Consider the following 19,658-nt stretch of genomic DNA (forward strand, 5'->3'; position numbering starts at 1 on the left):
AAAACCAATGATGTACATGAAACAGCCTTCCAGTAGAATATATAAACTAATCTTGGGGAAAGATCTGGCAGCCACGTCACCAACTCCCAAGGGACTTCCCTAACCACTGGAGTAATGAGTCCTGCCAGTTCTCAAGCTCTTTGAAACCTGTGACTCTTCTTAGGAGGAGGAGCAGAGGCAGATACTCTGCCCAGTAACCTACAGCTTAGGCTGGAAGGTTGAACTTGCTCAAGGATGTGTGGGTTTGAACTTGCTCTGCAGAAGTGAGAATTGAATCTGGGACCCTGCAAACAATCTAGCTATTAAAATCCTGAATAGAAGAACCCTGTTACAGCTATTCCTTTGTGTTAATGAATGCAATAACCAGCAGTATGTTTTGCACGTAGTAGGCATGTACAGGATATTCTGTGAGTTCACATACTGGATCAGATCCCCCTCGGTGCATTGTAGCTGGAGGAACACCTCATTAGATTTTCCCGATCACTCATAGGCATTTGACAGAAAAATGATTTCTCAGCCCGTTTGATATTGAATCACATCTGTGTTTGCTGAGACACAGACCTTCGCTTGTAAAAATGTAAACTTCTATAGTATTATGTCCATAGGGTAACATAAGAGATAAAATAATGATTTTTTGGGCTTTGGTGTCTAAATTCTTCCTAAGATCCCAGTTTACACAGGATATGGATCTTTCCCTCTTTGTGTTTGTTATCTATATCATAAAGATGATGAAGATGATAATATAATTATATATTATCTATAATAACTACTAATAGCTACCTCACAGAGGTATTGGAAAGAGTACATTAAAATAATATTGTGTTCTGATAACTACAACAGCAGAAGACTATTTACTCTTAGATAAATATTCTGGCTGGGGAAATGGCCATTCACTAATTAAGCTAAGGCACAGTATAGCAACACATTCTCCAGTTTCTACTCTGTCACCTCTCCTACTTTATGTGTGTGTCCCAAATTGTGTAACGGAACAGAGAGTTAAAATGCAGAGATGAAAAAGTACTGGTATTTCCTCTTGTTTCACAGGGAGCAGTCCCTTAATAACTCACAGCAAGATAAACAAGAGGGAGGGAGAAGTCAGCCAGTAAAGACAGACCCAACTGCGATGATGCAAAGTAGGCAAAAAGTTATTAAACAGGGAGGAATTTTTACCAGTACAAGTCAATTAGCAAAAGTTTGTTCTCACAACTGGATGTTTCTAAAATGTACACACATATACACATTCAAGCATGCATAGATACAGAGGGAGGATTAAAAAGGCCACGCTAAACTGATGTCTATGACATATGTGGAAAACCACATAAAACCATGAACTGACAATTTTCATATAGATGAATGGATCTTGCAGAGAGCAAACTAATATCTCCTTCCACGTGGTAGCATTCTCCCCAGCTTGGCGTAACACCATGTCTGCTTTAGTCTTCAGTTCCTATTTGAATAAGGAGCGGGATGCATAGCCAGCTCCCACATTAATGATCTGTGGTAAAAATATATACATAACCCAGACACCATTTTCTCACTCTCTTTTTGAGAACACTTAGGCCTTGGAGTAAACATTTATTCTAAACAAGGCAGGAGGAATGTGACTGCTCAGCATTGCCTAGGATTAGTGGGGAGGGCTGGAGTATAGCTTTAGTTACAGTAAAGAAATATGTGATAGGAGAAGTATGTTTTGACAAGGATAATATTATTAACTGTACAAAGATTTGCCTCGTTAACCCTTCAAGAGGTTTCTGGGTGATTTTTGCATATTATATTATATTTCACTGCTTGCCACGCCAGCATGGCTTCCAAGTGACTCTGTGGTGCCAAATGTGCTGTCTTAAAGATGGTGGATAAAAATCAGTGCTCTGCTCACTGAGGAGGTCAGATCGTCAGCTGCAGCAGGATGGCAAAGCATCATTATTGTCATTGAAGTGGTCTAAACAGAGACTTAATGAGGCTCTATCTTATAGTCATTAACATCACCATAATAATTGTCACAAAAGCTTTTGTAACTGTTGTGCGCTGGACAGATTCATCCAAGATAAATCAGCTGCTGTCTGTTTTGAGTCATTCTAGTTGGGGCTCTTTACCTCCTGACTATGCACTCTTGTGTACGTTGGTGTGAGTTGTTAAAAGACTGGTCTGTGCCAATGCTCACATAGTTGGCTGGATTTCGGTGACATTTTTTATGATTCCTGTAACTGAAGGCGAGAACTCCTGAATGATAAAAAAAAAAATGTTTGTGTATAAACCCATTCAACTATGCGAAGTATTTTCATCTTCTATTTCTTATATATGCTGCACTAATTCTGTCTGTTCTTAATATCCCTTTAATTAAAGGGGATTTTTCTACTCTTTTAATTTTGTAATAATCATATCCCTGTCCTTTAATCTGTCCACCACTTGTTGTCCACTTTGAGGCTCTCCTCCTGATTGTAGCTGTTAGTCCATGAGTACCAACACCCCATAGGTTGGGGGGGCCGGTGTGAACTAGATACTGTGGAGGCAGACAGAAAGTTATGTCTCTGGGCTTCAAAGAAACTCATCTAAACACAGAGGGTAGGTAAGGCACTGGAGAGGTGGTAACAAGAACGATAAGATGCACCTTGCCTCCATAGCTGGGCAGGCATCACAACCACCTTAGGCAGCTACGTACGCTTGCTGCAACAACAGCTTGTAGTTTTTCTCTATAAAGCTGGACTCCCTCTCATCTCCTAGAAGTAGTTTTGCTTTTCTTGTTGGAATGGCTTCTCTTCCTTCTGGCTTTATCTATTGTGTTATGCCAGCTGCAGCTATGAAAACACTCTCCCACTGATGCAACCACACCATGCCATTCTGAAGTCTTTAGACAAGTTTCTGTGTTGCTAAAGGCTTGAGATCTACACAATTTGGTTTTATTTCCCATGGAGTGGTTTAGGGGCCTTTATCATTCAGTAGATTTTTCAGATCTTGGAAATTAGCCATAAATATGCAAAGGCAAAGTACCGAGCTCAGAAAAATCAGAAATCAGCTTTAAGTTAACCAAAATTCAGCTAAAATACTCAGAAAAGTACAAAGCAATTTTGGCAACTGCATGTGCTGCACTGGGACAAGCTGTTCCCATGAAATGTAATCTAGAAGATAAACGTAAAGTCCATATATCTAGAGAGACCTTCCTTGGTGCTCTGGGGTCCTTGGATGGACACGTCAGCTTTTTAAGGAAATTCATCCATTCCTTCTGCTCAGGAGTAGGCATACTGAACAAATGCATGAATTTCTGTCCCCCAAAGATGCACGCGAGTGTCAATATGCCTATTACTAGATTATTAATACAGTAATTCCCTGACAAAATTCTGTAATCTGTATTATTTAGGACTTCTGACAAGATGATAAAAGTGCTTTCTTCCTGCATTAAGATCTATGATTTTTTTTTTTTAATTAATGTGAACTTTCAGGTTCTTGAATTTATTATCTGCTACTTCAGTTTTATTTTCTTCAATTGGCACAGCTATAATGCAAAGTAGAATATTGCGTGTATTGGGAGTAATCCAAGTGGAAAAGACATAGCAAACTCCAGGATACTTTTGCAAGTCACATGTATCTATAGGGCTTTTTTGGTACAAAGGTGGATAAACTTGGCAGTTTAATCCCGTTAGGAGTTAAGCTTTTTCCATATGTCCTGATTTTCCTGAAAAGAAGAAAGAAAGAAAAATGTTCATCTGTTTTTCATATGCTTTCCCTCATTTGTTTGGCAGGACTTTGTAATGTGAGGAGACACAATGAGCCAAATGCATCTCTAGAACTGCAGAGGTCACACCAGGCCTCACATTGGCTCATTAAATTTCTATAATTATCCATCTATCCTTTGATTATTTTTTTCTCCCTGCAATCACGTACCATTTCCTTTTCTAAGATGTATGGTTATGTTTCGGGGGTTTTTTTAATTACTTTTGCTTATCATTGAAATTAACATTTCAGTCCTGGCGAAGTGCAGTGTTGGTAGGCTGCTCCTCTCCCATGACATTGATGAGATGGTACCCGTTAACAGCTTAGGGTACTTGATCCCACTCTGCTAATCTGCTGGTATTAATATGAAGAGAATGTAGATGTGTGTAAACAACCACATGTAGTATTTCCAATACTTCTTGCAAAAATTAATTTTAAATTCATTTATTGAAAATAAACACAGAACGGGGCCACAAGATCATGCAGGCATTGGCATTTTATATATAAATCATATCCTCTTCTACAGGGACATGGTTGTTATGAAATCCTATCTCGACTCAAATCAGTGGGAGATTTATCACCAACTCTATGAGTCTGGGTTTCCCCTATGCTGTTCAGTCCAATCAGCATGTAAATGACCTATTCTCACCAAAGCCAAGTGACAGTGGATAGGTGTTTTGTGTTCTTTTACTAGTGATAGGCCTATCCTTGACAATGGGATACTGAATAGGGTCTTGAATATAAGGCTAGGAACTCAAAAACCGTGATTCCATCTCTAACACAGACCCTTTCACAGAATTGTTAGAATGAGCAGTTATGCTCATAAAAGTTTACATTTAAAGGATTAATGGTTTTCATATCGCACAAATCTGTTGCAGATTGCCAATATCTGCTAAGTTTAGCGACTAACATGAGTATGAGTACACTATTTCTTCTAAATTTCTCAGACAATCATTGTCACTGAAACGAAATGAAGAGATCTCTATTTCACCTCCTGAAGAGGCTGGGTTGCAATGCTCTAGCTGAACTGAAAGTTTTGTGCAGGCATTGAAGAAGGAAGTAGACCATTTATGACTAATGATGCAACATGATGGAGCTGGGAACTTAAGCCTCTGACATTATCTGCTTAGGTTTCTGCTAGGCCTAGCTTACTGGACTGTGTAGCCTGGCTTCATATCACATAGGGTAATGGAAATTTTGGCCAACATCTCTAGTCAAAGCTGGAGGAGACTGAAGATCATTTGAGCATCAGGATTTTTCAGGCTGGGGCTTGAGAAATATGGCTGCTAGACTATATTTGTTCCAAACTTATCATTCATTAAAAAATAAACAACCAAAAAAACAGAATGCCAAAACAGTATCCCTTGTGAAAAAGGGGGTGCTTGTGTCATAAAATGGACAGTAGGTTGAGTACATAAAACTGTATAAAAAGAAGTATGAAGAAAATTGGCTAAAACTGTTTGTATGAACGAAGATAGAATGAATTTTGGAGTGAAAATATCAATTAAATTCCTCCCACATACTATTTAAGATGTGGTGTCAGGTTCTTCAGTAGGTTTAAATTTCCATTTCTGTGGTTCTCTTGCCTAGTTATCAGTAAAAAAATTTAAAGCACAAAAAGAAAAGTAAATTCATGGGTACACATTAGTTTCTTGTTCTAGACCATATATATTAGAAAACTATTCTGTTAATAGTTACCTGTGCTTTATGAGGACTAAAATATCTATCATTATTGGTCAATACAGCTAAAAAGATTGATAAATAAATATCTCTTTGGTGTGTTCACTAATGACAAACTGATTCTTCTTCAACTTCTTTCATCTTGAGTAATTTGCTGGTAACTCTGGCTGAACTCTAGCTAGAGTTATGTTTATCTTGTTATTTTAAAATGTAAATGATTGGATAACAGTGAGAAGTTTGGTATTTTGGTATTGTATAGCATGTCATTTGAATTTTGAGTAACTTAAATTGGCTTCTATCTGTGTGTGGAGTTTTAAAAAAGAACCAAAAACTGCATTAAGCCAACTAAGAACAGAAGCTGTGACTCAAAAGGCTTTGAGATTAGTTGAAATTGTTACATTAGGAGAGTAAGGACTATTTTTAAATGAAAGAAAAAAAAGGAGAGAAGTGTTAGGCTATAGTCAGTCATTAATCATCAAAATGAGTTTCCAGTATGAAATAATTAGCCCGATCTAGAACAAGGACAAAGTTCAAAAGTAGATATATGTCCTAATTTACAATGGATCACAGTGTGAGGTCTCTGCAGCCCCAGGTCTAAGTTGTGCATTCAGTCCTAATGTAGAATAGCATGGTGATCTGCCAGATCATATTCCTCTGTTCTGACTGCCATGCTTATGGGTAGCCATTAATGACAATTCCATTTTGCAAATAAAATTTTTGAGGATTTCTGCGTTGGGATTTCTGTTGTTTTTTGGATTTTTTTTTTTCTGTTCCAAAAGCTTGTGGTTAAGATATTCACTTCAGCTGTTGGAAATCTGGGTTACATCTATGCTCTGTTTGATTTGGAACAAGAATTTGAACCAAATGAACCGTAACCTGGGTATTTTTGTTCTAAATTCTGACCTTCTCATCTTTTACTCTTCCTACTGAAAGTAGCCACAGTTCTATAGAGAGAGCAGTGGAGTAATTGATGGCTAAGAAATCCCTTTCTCTCTTTCTTACTTGGAAACATTTAAATGGAAACTCCATCTCAGGCTTAAGGAAAATTTTCTCAGAACCAATACCTTCCCAATTAAATGGGTTGGCATTGTATAATGAAAATTCCTAGCAAGTGATATTTCAGGCTCTGCTGTTAAATTGTTGGCTATGAAAGTCACAAAGTTTCTGATTTTACTACCTGTTTTTCTGTAAACTGGATAACTGAACTCCAGTAGTACCTCCTTCTGAAGTGAAGTAATAATTCTCCAAGGGGAGCTCACTTTAGTGTGAACAAAGTGGTAGGGTCTGGCTGCTAGCTTCCCCGTGGCTCAATGTACCAGTCTGTCATACTGTCACATAAGAAGAGCTGTGAATCTCTTTCTAAAAATGTTGACATCTTAAAAAGAAAAGGTATACGCATAAGATCTGAAGCGATAAGTACCTTTGCATGAAGTACTAGTCTCGTGAAGTCACCAAAGCCAAGATTTCATCCTTACACGTAACTATATTCACTGCTGTTATTAAAATAACAGATCTGTTCCTTGAAAAGAGACTTCTGTAGGGGAAGTTAGTTGCTATTCATTTGTCTTCCTTAAAAACACTTTAAAAATCCCTTTTGCCATTGTCTCTGCAGTCCTCCCTTTTATCTGTCCTCTGAAGTCCACCAGTTGCTGGGCACTGCGTTTCCTCATTTAGAGGTGATGCTGTTGAGTCACCTACATGGCACCCCGAGGTTTCAGGAGTGCAGTTTGGAGCAGCTCAGCAAAGAAAAACCTCACTGCAGAGCTAGCAGTCAACAACAGCAAAGCTATACATGCTTATCCATCACTCCTCCCTTTCTCTCACTCCACTTTTCTTCCAGTGAAAACAGTATCCCTACATGGTGCTACCTTGAGTATGCTCAGAGCTCCTACAAGACTCCAAAATCCTTGTTTGGGTGTTTCTGGCCATTTTGCACTCCCCTCTGGCAGTAATGGGTGATAAACAGAATTTGAAGGAGGAGACAGAAATGTTCCCCTGATATTTTCCATCTAGCTGCCATCTAGATGTTTCACAGCTGTCTTTAGTGCTGTTATGAGCACGTATATATGTGGCTCTTTCCCCTCTTAGTCTTATGTTTTCTTTCTCTTCCTCTTACTACTGATACTCACTTGCCAGGGTGTGGTAGCATCAACCAGAAATAGTGAAAGCAGCCCATGAAATTGTACAGTTTTGTACCACTTTATGTCTCTGTATCAAACCCATTACAGTTGTACAAATAATTTCAATCCTAATAAATTATCTGTTTAGGAGTTTGCTGAATTTTAGTCTGGGCTGTGACCTTAACAGATTTCACCTCTAGAAACATGAGGGCTGAGAACACAGTCTCATTTGTGGGGAAACCCTCAGTCCCAGCTCACTCGTTTTAGATTTAGAGCAAAGTTCACCTCTGCTATGCCTTCCCAGTCCCAAATGGGTACATTTGTCCCTTCATTGCATCTTAACTAATTTCATGTCCTCTATTCTATCCAAAAGTGACTCTTTATTGAAAAGAAAATAGCTCCTTTAAGTATACAGTACCTTTGCTGCAATACTGACACTAAACATTGCTGTAATATACTGGGCCAAGCAAATTATTTTTAAAGCAAAATTATTAAACTATGATCTTGCTTAATCCTTCTATAAACATTTGGGGAAGAAAAATATGCTTTAATCTTGTTTCAGTTCTACATTTTTTTCGTGAATAATCTGTGAATAATTCACTTTCCAGATGCAAAGTATTACTGAGGTATTATGATAAGACTAAAGAAAATACAACCAAAGATGTATTTCATTTAGAGGGTTGTGTGTTTGTTTTTCAAAATAGAGGCTTTGGTGCCACCACTCATACAATGTAAAGGAGTCATCTTGCTTTCAGTCCACCTGCCCATAATGGTTTGAAGTACAAGCCTTGTTCCGTTGGAGACAGTATCAGGGTCATATCAGTGCTGCTGCATTTCATGTCCAAAGATAAAATAGTGTCAGTTGTGCCACCTTTCAACAACAACCTCTGCAGCTACTGCAGATGAAATCTTGCTAAGTGGATCTGGGATTTGTTTGTCCTAGCCTCACAGACATCTGTTCCTTCTCCCAGATCCCCTGATGCTGTCTGCCTTCATGTAGCATTTAACCAAGTCAGTAAGACCTTTGTCTAAATGTGGGATACAGCAAATTCAATTGGACTCCATACGAGAAATGTCTCCTTCTGAGCTGTGGTTCAAAGCTATGTGTTGAGCATAGTTCAGTTATAATTTTATTAGTAGAAGTTGCCCACTGTTTTTCTGCAGGACTTGAATATATTGAGTTGTGTAGCCTTTGCTACTAGGTCCTACCAGTGTTGTCTTGCCTGGCCAGTCTTGTTTCTGAATTGTTGAAATATTCCTTATTATATGTGTTAATTATTACATGGAAGTAAACAACAATTATTCTTTCCTAAATCTAATCTAGGTGATTATGTCAAGCTGTTTTGACTTGACTGACATATAAAACTTGGGGAGAACAGACTGCATGAACCAAAACTACCCAGCCAGCAAAGAAATTAGATTAAATTAGATTAAAACTATGTCTAAGAGAAATCTTCATAAACATCTCCTATTACATCTTTCCTTATCCAAAGATTTGGGGCAGAATGCTGGCCCCAATGAAGTCAACGGAAAAACTCCAATTGCTGTTAAGAAGGGCCAAGATTTTATTCCAAATCTGTTAAATAAACCATAATTAACCTTCCATCATGGCTGCCAGATTCCATGTCACCACTTGCTTCCACTTTCTGAATTTAATTTTAGTGAAAATCTGTACAAAACTTAAGAGGCATTTAAGGAATAGCCAAGTGGCTTTCTTCCTCTATCACTTTCTCTTATATGCCCAGTTAATTTAGAAAATATGCCCTGCTGTCTTCCACAATTTCCTCTTGTAACAAATGTTAAAGACCCTACATTAACTTAATGGCAAATTCTCTTTGTTATTGCTTGCTCTTCTTTTCTGGTCTGATCTGAAGAAGCCCCACAGCTCACCACGCTCTAATTAATGGTCATTAATTATTTAAACCTTTGCTTTATTCTCTGAATTAAATTAGGTCCCTTTCTCACCCAAATAAATAAATGATGGTTTTAATTATCTTTATATAAATATTTTTTTTAGTTCAGGTCAGGAGCTCCTGCTGGATGTTCAGTATGCATTTGGACTGCCATTCTACCCAAAGTATGAAGAACAATTTACTCTGGAAGAAAAGAGCCTTTCCTTGCAAATTATGCAGTACATCTCCAATTTTGTAAACTCTGGGTAAGTATGTGACATTTGATAATTGCTATGATTGGGGAGGGGGCGAGGAGTAGAGGGAATGTAGTCCAGATCCTGCCCTCACTCAAGTAGCCTCCATTTCCTCCACCAATTTGTAATCCTACAGAGGGGGCTTTGGTCAACACTGTTGGAAAGCCATGGCCAAGTTGTCAAGCAGATATCAAAGATTTGTAGTATGACACTTAGCTAGAAGTAATAGGAATTTTATCTCCGTGGAGCAGCTGCAAATTCTACTTAAATATATGGGGGCTACAAAGGCCTTGGTGTTGTTTCCAGAGCTTAGTTCTAGGACCCCAGTTCTGAATGGTCTTGGCTAAGAGTTCCCTTATTCCCAGAAGAAAGGGGAAAGCACAGGAAGACACAGTGCATCCTTTACCAACCACTCTGTGAATAACCCTCAGCTTTACTGCGCTGTGGCCATGCTCAAGAATGAGGAGTGTCTCTGGAAAGCTAGTGTGGGAACTGTGACTTTACATGCTTTTTAGAGTACCTTGGGTTGCTTTGGGACTGAGGCCTGTTGAGGGTGTTCACCAGCCTGTGTCTATATAGGTTCTGTGTATCTGTTCCCTAGGAAGTGAACCAGACTAACAAGTTACTGTCAGGGGAGACACCACGAATGATTCACCAGTCTGGACTGAATTTGAACCCTACTGGTCAGAGGGACTGGATACTTATTTCCTTGACCCAGCCGATCTCCTTCTGCATTTTGCTGTTCATGTCATTGTTTTCTAATGATCATTTCTCCCATTCCCTTAGAAATCCGAACTACCCTCATAGTTTCTCAAGAAGAATGTCAGGGTCGATGCCCCCCTGGCCTATGTATCTACCAAATGATGATGGTGATAACTACAAGGAGTTCACTGTTTCCTTGCCAACTCTTAAAGGATTGAAAAAAGCAGACTGTTCCTTTTGGTCTGATTATATCAGAAGACTGAAAGCATCCACAGGTGAGCAGAACGTTTTCTGTCATTAAATAAAACCTAAATTCTCTGCTTAATATTTCCCTCTGTCTGTAGTCCTGTTAATGTTATAGCTATGTCGGTATGGAAAAATACTTTTCATAGATTAAACATCTTGCACTGGTTGAGAGTCTCCTGATGCAACACTAAACAAATTTATTTTAGAGCAGACAGTGTGTAATAAAGTCTCATTGTCGTGGAGTTAGACCTAGAGAAATCTTTCTGCAGTGATTATAGAAGATACGATGAAGCTATATCTTCCAATAGTTTGCTCTCTATTTGCAGTCATAATATAGACTTTGACTAAACTGGACGTGGTGTCTTTTGTCTCCTGGAAGCACCTAACATGAGAATGTTGAGATTCATATGACTTAGGAGGAGCACAATAACTTCTGTCTACTGTAAAGTTATAACTGAGGCTTTAGATATAACTCAGTATGGATCCCGCATGCTTTGACTTCACACTAGATAGTTTCTTTGGGTTTTTTTTATAGCTGTGCTGGTTATGCCTCTTGTATTTCTCCTTGTCTCCGTAAATTTCCATGCAGCTGTGAGATTCCTTCAGTTTTTTCTTACTGCTTAGAACAGTAAGACCAGCTCTGCTGAGATTTCAATCTGCAGCTCTGCCCTGAACACTCAATTTATTCTGGTAAATAAACTCCCTTTCATGTCTGTGTATGTTGTAAATAAATTTGGATAGCCTCAAGAAAAGCAAACAAAACCATCCCTTTTTGGCAGGCTGAGATGTTTTGAATTATTCTTAGAGGCCTGCAAGCTTACAAGTGTTTTTTATGTCCTAAGGACTCATCTTCACAGTGAACACAGTCCAGGCCCTTTCTGCTTCGGAGGCCAGTTGCATTTCTGGGAACAAAGTGTACTCTCCAAGACACCGAGCTACCTAGGCTATCTATGCCTGACAGACCACCTCAAATGGACTGAAGCTGACGTTTGAGTGACACAAAATTATGTCTCAGAACCATCAAGTTGGTGGTTCTGATACAAAAACAAAGCATCAATACTTTTGTTCAAGAGATAGCCTGAATCACTACTCATGGTCTTTCTTCAAAAGTGGACTCAAGATTTTGCTATAGGCCTTTTCATCAGTTTCTTGGTATCCCTCAGTGTCTTTCAAGTTCAGAGGGGATATTTTGATCTCTCTGACGGCTTTCTGCTGGTCGAGATGTTCCTAATTTGCAAAGCTTAATTCTGATGTGTAAACAGTCCTGGGTATAGCTTCTAGATCTTTTGGGACTTAATCTCACAGCATTATGGCTGTGTAACACCAGAGTGAGTTGAAGTCACAGCTCTGGCAGAACGACTCTTGACTGAGCACCACGGACAGAGGCTACTCCCAGCATTTACAGAAAATCCCGAAAAAGGTGGGAAAATATCGGCCAGGACAGATTGTTTTTGAGATGGAGAAGGTTTAAAACCATCCAAACTGGCATAAGAACACAACAACATTCGTGTATGGGTCAGTCCAATGGTCTGCCTAGCTCAATATCCTGCCCTTGTCAGTGGCCAAAACCAAATACTTGGATGTTAAACATAAAAATTGAGAGAGGGAGAGAAAAACACACTGAAAGAGTTCACAAAGATGAGTCAAATTTTTGAAAACAAGCCACACAGTGTGAGATTTATGGAGTATAGATTGTCAAGGTTAATAAGATTGTCACATGTTAAAAAGTACATGTCAACATGTTATTCTGTAAGCAGAAGTGAGTACATCCTGCCTGCTCTTCAAGCCAGTATTTGCTTGGCCTCAGCACCATGGTAACACAGCTACACAGTTCACTTCTACTAAATTCCATCTCATAACAATGTTGGCTTGTCACCTTGCTTCAATAGTCATCTTTAATCTTGTCTCACCCTGGAATACTGAAACTTCTCATAGGACTTCTACTTAAATAGGCATCACATCAAACCCATCTCTGCTCCAGACCTCGGCATGGGATGGTAACTTACAGAGACTCTTCTCTCTTACCGACACCACTCTCACAGAGACCACTCTCTCTTACAGAGACCACTTACTGTGGGCGTCTTGATAACAATCTGAGCCCACCTCCTTGTGAAAAAAGATTCATAATGTTCATCAGTTCAACTAGAAGGACTGTATGAACTTCAGATGCTGGTGGCTGAACACGCTGAATTTCTTTTTGAGAGAAGATTGTGCCAAAATTTGTGCCAAAATTCATGCCAAAGCAGTGTCAGTCCATCAGTACAAGTTCATCACTTGCATTGCTCCCAAAAATCACGTTCTGCAGGAGTGGACAAGTGGACATGTGTTCAGTCAAGAGAACAAAAACCTTCTTTTTTTTTTAAGTCCCTAAGCATCATGTTGCTGCTTGGCTGGTGTGCCTCCTTGCACCAGAGGTAGCTTGCTGTGCCTCCCTTCAGAGCTGAAGCACTGCACCTCTGTTGTTACCTGACTACTCCAGACTCTGTTCCTGGAGTGCTGCCAGGCAGTCGTATGGGATCCTGGCATGATGTTGGATGCTAGGTTTGAGAGAGCAATGCTGCAAACCATTTTTGGATGATGTACCTTGCACTCCATCCTGAGGGGCAACTATTTGTCAGTCAGCTACTGTGAGATCCAATCTAACACATACTTAGCGGAAAAAAAAGCAGTTTCCTGCCTTTCAATAATTATAAATCTTCGTGATAGTGTTTTTGGATTGTATGATACACTGTTCATTCTGACTGCTGAGTCTCATTTGTTGTGGGTTGCAATTTGTGGCCTCATGCCAAGTAGATGGAGTTTACAAGTGTGGCAGCAAGAGGCATTGCTAAAGAAACAATCCAGGTTTCACGTCCAAGTGCAAAGCTGTAGAGGGTTTATTCTGATGCAATCTCAACCAACTGTGATGAATCCTGTTTTGTCCATCTCACTTCTCCCTTCAAATCAATATCTTTCCAGCTTCATATATCATCTGTGATCTATAAGCAAAAAAATCAATATATTTCAGTAAAATGGAGAATTGGACAAACCAGTGATCAGAAAATCTAACTGCAACTGGCTTTTCAATTTTTTTTCTTGAGCCTTTGTTTACTGCCATGTGAAATGTCTTGACGTAGAAATGTCAAATTAGGGATAACTAAAGGCTCAAAGCTCAATATCTTAGACCCTAGGTCTCAGTCCATCAGAAAACTGAGTTACTCCTAAACTCAAATTGCAGTTTCTGGAATAAAGCCTCTCATATTTAGACTCTCTTGTACAGCTGAACTTACATATCTTTTAGGTTATTCTGCTGGATCTAGAAGATGTTGCGTATATATCAGCTTAACTGTTACCTGTAATTTTCTTTCCGTTTAGTAAAAATATTGTCCAAGTTGAAGTAGGTATTTCATTTTGTGATCAGGCTGCAACATTTAATGATGGAATGTATAATTTGTTACTGGCATATAATTGAAATGTATGTTGTCATAATTGAAGATAATTTAACAAAAGTAATTTCATAAATGCAATGATTCTTCATGGTATTTACTGGCAGTGCCTTTACAAATTATGGAGGAAAGTTTGAATCTGTTTCATAGCAGATGATCTATAAATCTGTTGAAGTTTTGTTTGAAACCGGTTTGTAAAGTTAGCATTTTGGGGGGCAGTTTACCTGGGGAATTATGAAAGTGATGGTGCTTGAAAAGGTTTGGATTTAGTAAATGGAGTTCCCATGGTTGCATTTCAAAGAAAGACATGCTTTATATTCTGAATCATGATGGTTTCCATGGGAAACACCAAAACGAGAAACAAGAAGAGTGGCCATTGTGGAAAAAAGCTGTGGGTGGCTTTTTCCAGGGAATGTGTTAACAACTTGAAATTCAGTTAAAAACAAGAGCTCCAGAATGTTTATGCATATTCAGACAGTATGTCTGAATGCTAAAATTCCTCTAGCATAGTGTGGTGGACTGCACTGCATAACAGTGAGTCCCTTTATAAGGGGCCTCTCACTGCATCCCAAACAAGTAGACTTAGATCCAGTCTACATCTCTTACTCATCTAACTGGTATCTAAACAGAACCAGTCCTCCTAAAATAAGTGCCTCTGTAAGCAGTGTTGCAACTGGGGAGAAGGAGATACCTTCAGTGTCTCCAGAGTGAAATCTTGTCTGCCTAACTCATGTGCCTAAATTCAGACATTTAGGCATACTTTATATGTCCAAGTTAGGCAGACTGGACCCCACCTGTAGAAAATTCAACAGCTAGCAAAGCTGAAGCCTTCTCCATTAGCTCTGAGACACCATGTGTAGCCACACAAGAGTCCAAATAAAGCAACAGTGTTAATATTTCAGACTTGAATCAAGACCAAATCAGGAATGTTGTGTTTAGCATTCATCTTTTATCCATGCTATTCACACCTTCTTTTTGGAAATCTCCACTAGAAAACAGATTCCTTTAGTATGAGGGACTTCTGTGCAGCAATGAGAGCACTCTAGGTAGAATACATAAAATAAACACCATCAGTACACTTTATGGCACAGTTTGGTCTTGTTGAGGCAACTGTGCTTCTGAAACAGGGTGGAAGACTAAAATCACAGAAGGTAAAGAATAAGGAAGAAGAGATCTATCAGAGGTGGGTGCTTGGGGCTTTATGTATTCCAGACAGACAAAAAAATAATGGTCCCCACGCTTCCTGCCTTGTAGGTAAGTATCAGGAGATAATACAAAAAAGAGAACAAGTCTTGCACAGGTGGAGTGCAAACTATTATGCATTCCAGTGGCAGTTGTTTAAAGCATGCTGGAAGCATGATAATTAATTACCATTAAGTGATCTGTCATTACCCTAAAGCATTTTGCAAATGGACTGCAAACTGAGAAAAATTGCCTCCTGAACATTTATAGCTGCATAAAAAGACTCTTAAGTGTCATTGAGAAAATGTATACCTTCTAGCTTGCTGCATCAAAGACATGACATTTATTTTAATCTTAATTCTATTGTCTTTTCAGGAAGTGCAAGTAATGGAGAGCTGTCTGCAGAAAACAGGCCTAGTGAAGCTCCCAGTGAAGGACTTACCTCGCGGGAGAGCCAGCCACCGGGAGACAAGGTGGCTTACAGCAGATAGAAAGTCACAGTGCTATTGGGTGGGTTTGTCACACAATTGTACATCCATACAACCGTGTTGCACCAGATGAACAAGTTGCTTCCTTTAGTTAACTTGCTGAACACGTAAAGCAGACCTTTCAAGAAAATTGTTGAATATGGCACAAAATAAGCCCTACAGCTATTATTTTAGGTCAAAAGAAACTGTAATTTGAAAAATGAAGTATCAATAAAAACTGCAAAAAACAAACAAAAGCACTTGGACTTTATTTCTTGAAAGAACCCAAATGCCCACACATTGTAGTACCAGCAGCCAGAAAAGGATGTACATTGAAACACCGAGAAGTCTCTCAGCTGAGGAGGCTTAAATTTGCCACATGTCATATCTGACTTGTTCTTTTTTGTTCCTCACCCTATCACAAGCTGCCTATAAGAGTGGGAGCCTGGTTTGGCATTCTGGAGAAAAATAAAAAGTTTCAAAATGGGGAAGGGTTGGATCCAAGAACAACGATGTAAGAAGGGAATCAAGAGTGTGCATTGATTGTGTTCACATGAAGTCAGGCACATGCACGTACTATATTCAGCTCATGATCACCTGTGAAAATATGTATAAGACCATTTGGGTAAAGCACAACACACAACAGAGATAATACAAAGCATTTTTTAATTAACGCTTAGAATATGCTGTCCTTGGAACATTTATCTTTTGTAAGGAGAAGGTGAGATACAGAACAGTTTTGGAAGCATAAGGAAAAGTGCATCATAGGGTATCGCTAATGGCTCTGAAGGTAGTTTGGGTTAGGTTGTTAATTCATTGCTGAGATCATTTGGCAACAGATAATCCTCAACTGACAATATATCACACACAAGTTAATGATACTTGAGAACAAAAAGTAAAACCAAGGCTGCCCTGAAACCAATAGCAAAATTTCCATTGATTTCAATAGGACCCAAATTTCTTGGGCAGTGTTGAAATGATTTAATAAAACAACTCGTAAGGTTTTCTTTGCTGCTTGGGACCTTTGCCAGTGCATGAGCAGTTACTACTGGCTGCCATGTATCCAGGTTTCCAAAGATTTTACCTAGCTAGAAGAAAAACTGTGTAACACTCATAGTTCTTATACTTACATCCTGTTCAATAAACAATAATAAGAAGAGAAGAATCAAGAAGCTTGTTAACTGATTAAATATAAAAAAGATGGAGAAATCAATCTGTGTTTTCCATCATTATCTTTACCTATGCTAGCTAACTGGTAATGAAAAAAAGAAAATATTTAAGAACATTTTAAAAAGATCTTAATTGTATAGCTCAGCAGAGGATGCTTTCTTTTCAGCAGTTGTGATTCCTTGGCCAAGACTGGGTTTACTTTTTCCTCTTTTGAGACTGCTCCTGGAAATCGATGTCTAATAGATTCTATTTAAAACTTAATGCAGCCTGCCAAAACCTCTTAATTTAATAACAGCTATGATTTTACATGTGTCCACATATGCAGACAGTCATGCCCATCTTCTCCAGCCCTGGGCAGACCCAAAGCTGAGCTACAGTATTTAATATTCATTTAACAGTGAGTTGGGTTAAAGAAATGTGAGTTTCTCTAGCTCTGTCACCTAATTTCCACAATGGAGGCATCCTCGTCCTCCTTAGCTTGACCCTAATAGTCCTGTGACTCTTTATTATTTTTTATATATATGTGTGTGTACATACATATATATATATATATATAAAAATTTTCAGGAAATGTGAAAAGTTCTTCTTCATCCATTAAATAAATGCATTATAACTCATCTAAAAGTACTTTAGGTCACTTTGGTCTCTATACTAGTCTTCCTATCTTTCATTCCCGACACTGAGTCATCTTCTCCCAGCTAATGTTCTTTGTTTCTGCACTGTACTCTTCCTAAAAAACCAAATTCCCCAGAACACCAGCCAAATCCCTGTGAAATACTGATGTTAACTGGGATGTTGTTTGTAGAGAACGGGCTTCGTATAGTCATATGCCAGGCTGTATTGTTACACTGAGTCAAATAATCACTTTGGGGAAAAATGGGCCATGAGAGTAACAGTTTTGATGAATCAATCCAATATGCCATAGCTCCTGTTAAAGAGATGTTAAAAGGCTATTGTAGAAACACTGGAATGCTAAATACAATACCTAAATCATTTAAATCCTAGTAAACTAAACCCATATGCTTTTAATTATTATTTTATATCGATGAATATTTACAAATATTTACAAATGAAGAATTTTCTTCCCTGCTGTATATACCAACTTTGGTAGTGTCATTCCAAACAGGCCAGCTTCCCAAAAAGTAATTAATCTCAATTGCCTTCTAAAGAATGAAAACGTAAGAAAAAACAAACACCTGCAATAAATTCAGTAACTCCAACAGGAAATGCTCAGCTCATCAGGGTTCCTTCCATAATACCGTCAGCATACGGTATTCTGCATCACAATATCATAAAGCATAAAATATAACATACAAAATTAAATATCTTTGAGAACTAATTATTGTACACAGCAACCCCAATATTAATCTGCTGCCCACGGAGCTGGTAAACAGAGGACAGATTTAAAAGGCTTCGGTATTTACTCATGTTAATGAAGGCCAAATATACAATCTTTCCCCCAATTCAGCTCCACCCTGAGCCCAGATATACCTCTGGAATTTGAGAAAAGGTTTTAATTTTGAGCTAGGAACTCAGCAGCTTAGCCTTGTAGCCTCCTACTTACAGTCTTGGCCATCTGGTAAGCTTGGTAGGTAAGGTAGGTATGACCGGGCTTTTAGGTCACCCCTCCTGAGGTATGCAGCTCAACTGTCAGTTTGGTAAAAGAACCTTTTTAAGTATGGAATTTTTGTAAAACATCTTTATTTCATTAGTGGCTGACTGCCTCAAACCCACCCTGTTGCACTGGATGCAGCTCTTTAAACCGTTCTCTCTCTCTCCAGGTTTCCTAGAAGCCCTCACGCTCTTTTCTACACCCCACTATTTGTTTCCTCCTTTAAAAAGAGCAATACTCTTTCCCAGTTTTCTGCACCCTCTTCTTCACTTACGCTAGTCCTGCTCATTCTCCATACCTCTTTTAACTGGTTTCTGCCAAGGTGCATTTCGACGCAGATGAATGCAGTCTCATGATCCCATGTGTTCATCTAATCCCATATTTCACCCATCTTCCGTCCTGGGTCCTTAAGCTCAAACATCTTTGAAATCTGAAGTGACTTTTGCAGCAGTAGAAGTGATCCAATCTTTGGTTGTAAATCTGTTCACCTCCCTGACTTTACTACTCTTCCTCATGGCGAACCACACAGATAGAAATAGCCCAGTCAAATCCAATAGGGAGACTTAATTAGAAAAGCCTACGTGTGGGCTACCGAGAGGTCTTTAGCCTTAGTGATACTGAGAGGCCAAGTCTGCTCCCACATATAATTCTTAGTAAGAAAAATACATTCTCAGACTATTAAGGTCATCGTGCTTTAAGCTGAAATACCAAACACTTCAGTGATCTGGTAGTGAAACAATGCACAGAAGCATGCTGAGTAAGAGCCAAGCTTTCCTCCCTCCTGCTGGAAATAGCGATAATTTATTAAAAGTGGAGCATCCTTTGAAACTTTCTCATGAACGCACACACAGACAAACCAAGTTAATGCCAATTAAGTCATTTAATCTGAACTTTTTGAAAGACAAGCCATCAGAACCTTTCTGTATATGGAGCTGAGGCTTGAATATCTAACCTACAGCATTTTGTGTGATTCTTTTGCACAGGAGATAACAGCAAACAGAAAAAAAAAATGTAGAGTAGAGTATTAGAAAGATTTTACCATGCAGAGTTGAAAAGAAAATAACTGACTAAATGGCAATGCTGGAACATTAATTGTTTTCATAAGTACTTGACACATACAGCTGGAGCATCATGGTTGTTTTCCTGCTATTGCAGGCACCCACATCATATAATTCTCTTGGCTAAATTTAACGACTCAGT

General features: G+C 38.8%; 1 protein-coding gene and 1 long non-coding RNA gene across 2 annotated transcripts in view; one reads left to right on the plus strand and one right to left on the minus strand.

Moving 5' to 3' along the window:
- Positions 1-15,917, plus strand: part of TG (thyroglobulin) — a 168,749-nt gene extending 152,832 nt beyond the window's left edge. Inside the window, exons 45-47 of the mRNA XM_075495481.1 lie at positions 9,526-9,666; positions 10,441-10,631; positions 15,585-15,917. Coding sequence (XP_075351596.1) covers positions 9,526-9,666; positions 10,441-10,631; positions 15,585-15,700 — 448 coding nt within the window. The 3' untranslated portion in view covers positions 15,701-15,917. The remainder of the gene's footprint in view (positions 1-9,525; positions 9,667-10,440; positions 10,632-15,584) is intronic.
- A 58-nt stretch (positions 15,918-15,975) lies between these two features.
- On the minus strand, positions 15,976-19,330 carry LOC142406425 (uncharacterized). The gene is made up of 3 exons (XR_012774595.1): positions 18,757-19,330; positions 17,950-18,009; positions 15,976-16,273 (listed from the first exon to the last, which is right to left on the minus strand). It is a non-coding gene; the product is annotated as an uncharacterized LOC142406425 (long non-coding RNA).
- Positions 19,331-19,658: the final 328 nt, after the last annotated feature.

Source organism: Mycteria americana, chromosome 2, assembly GCF_035582795.1.
Source record: "Mycteria americana isolate JAX WOST 10 ecotype Jacksonville Zoo and Gardens chromosome 2, USCA_MyAme_1.0, whole genome shotgun sequence".
Lineage (NCBI taxonomy): Eukaryota > Metazoa > Chordata > Aves > Ciconiiformes > Ciconiidae > Mycteria > Mycteria americana.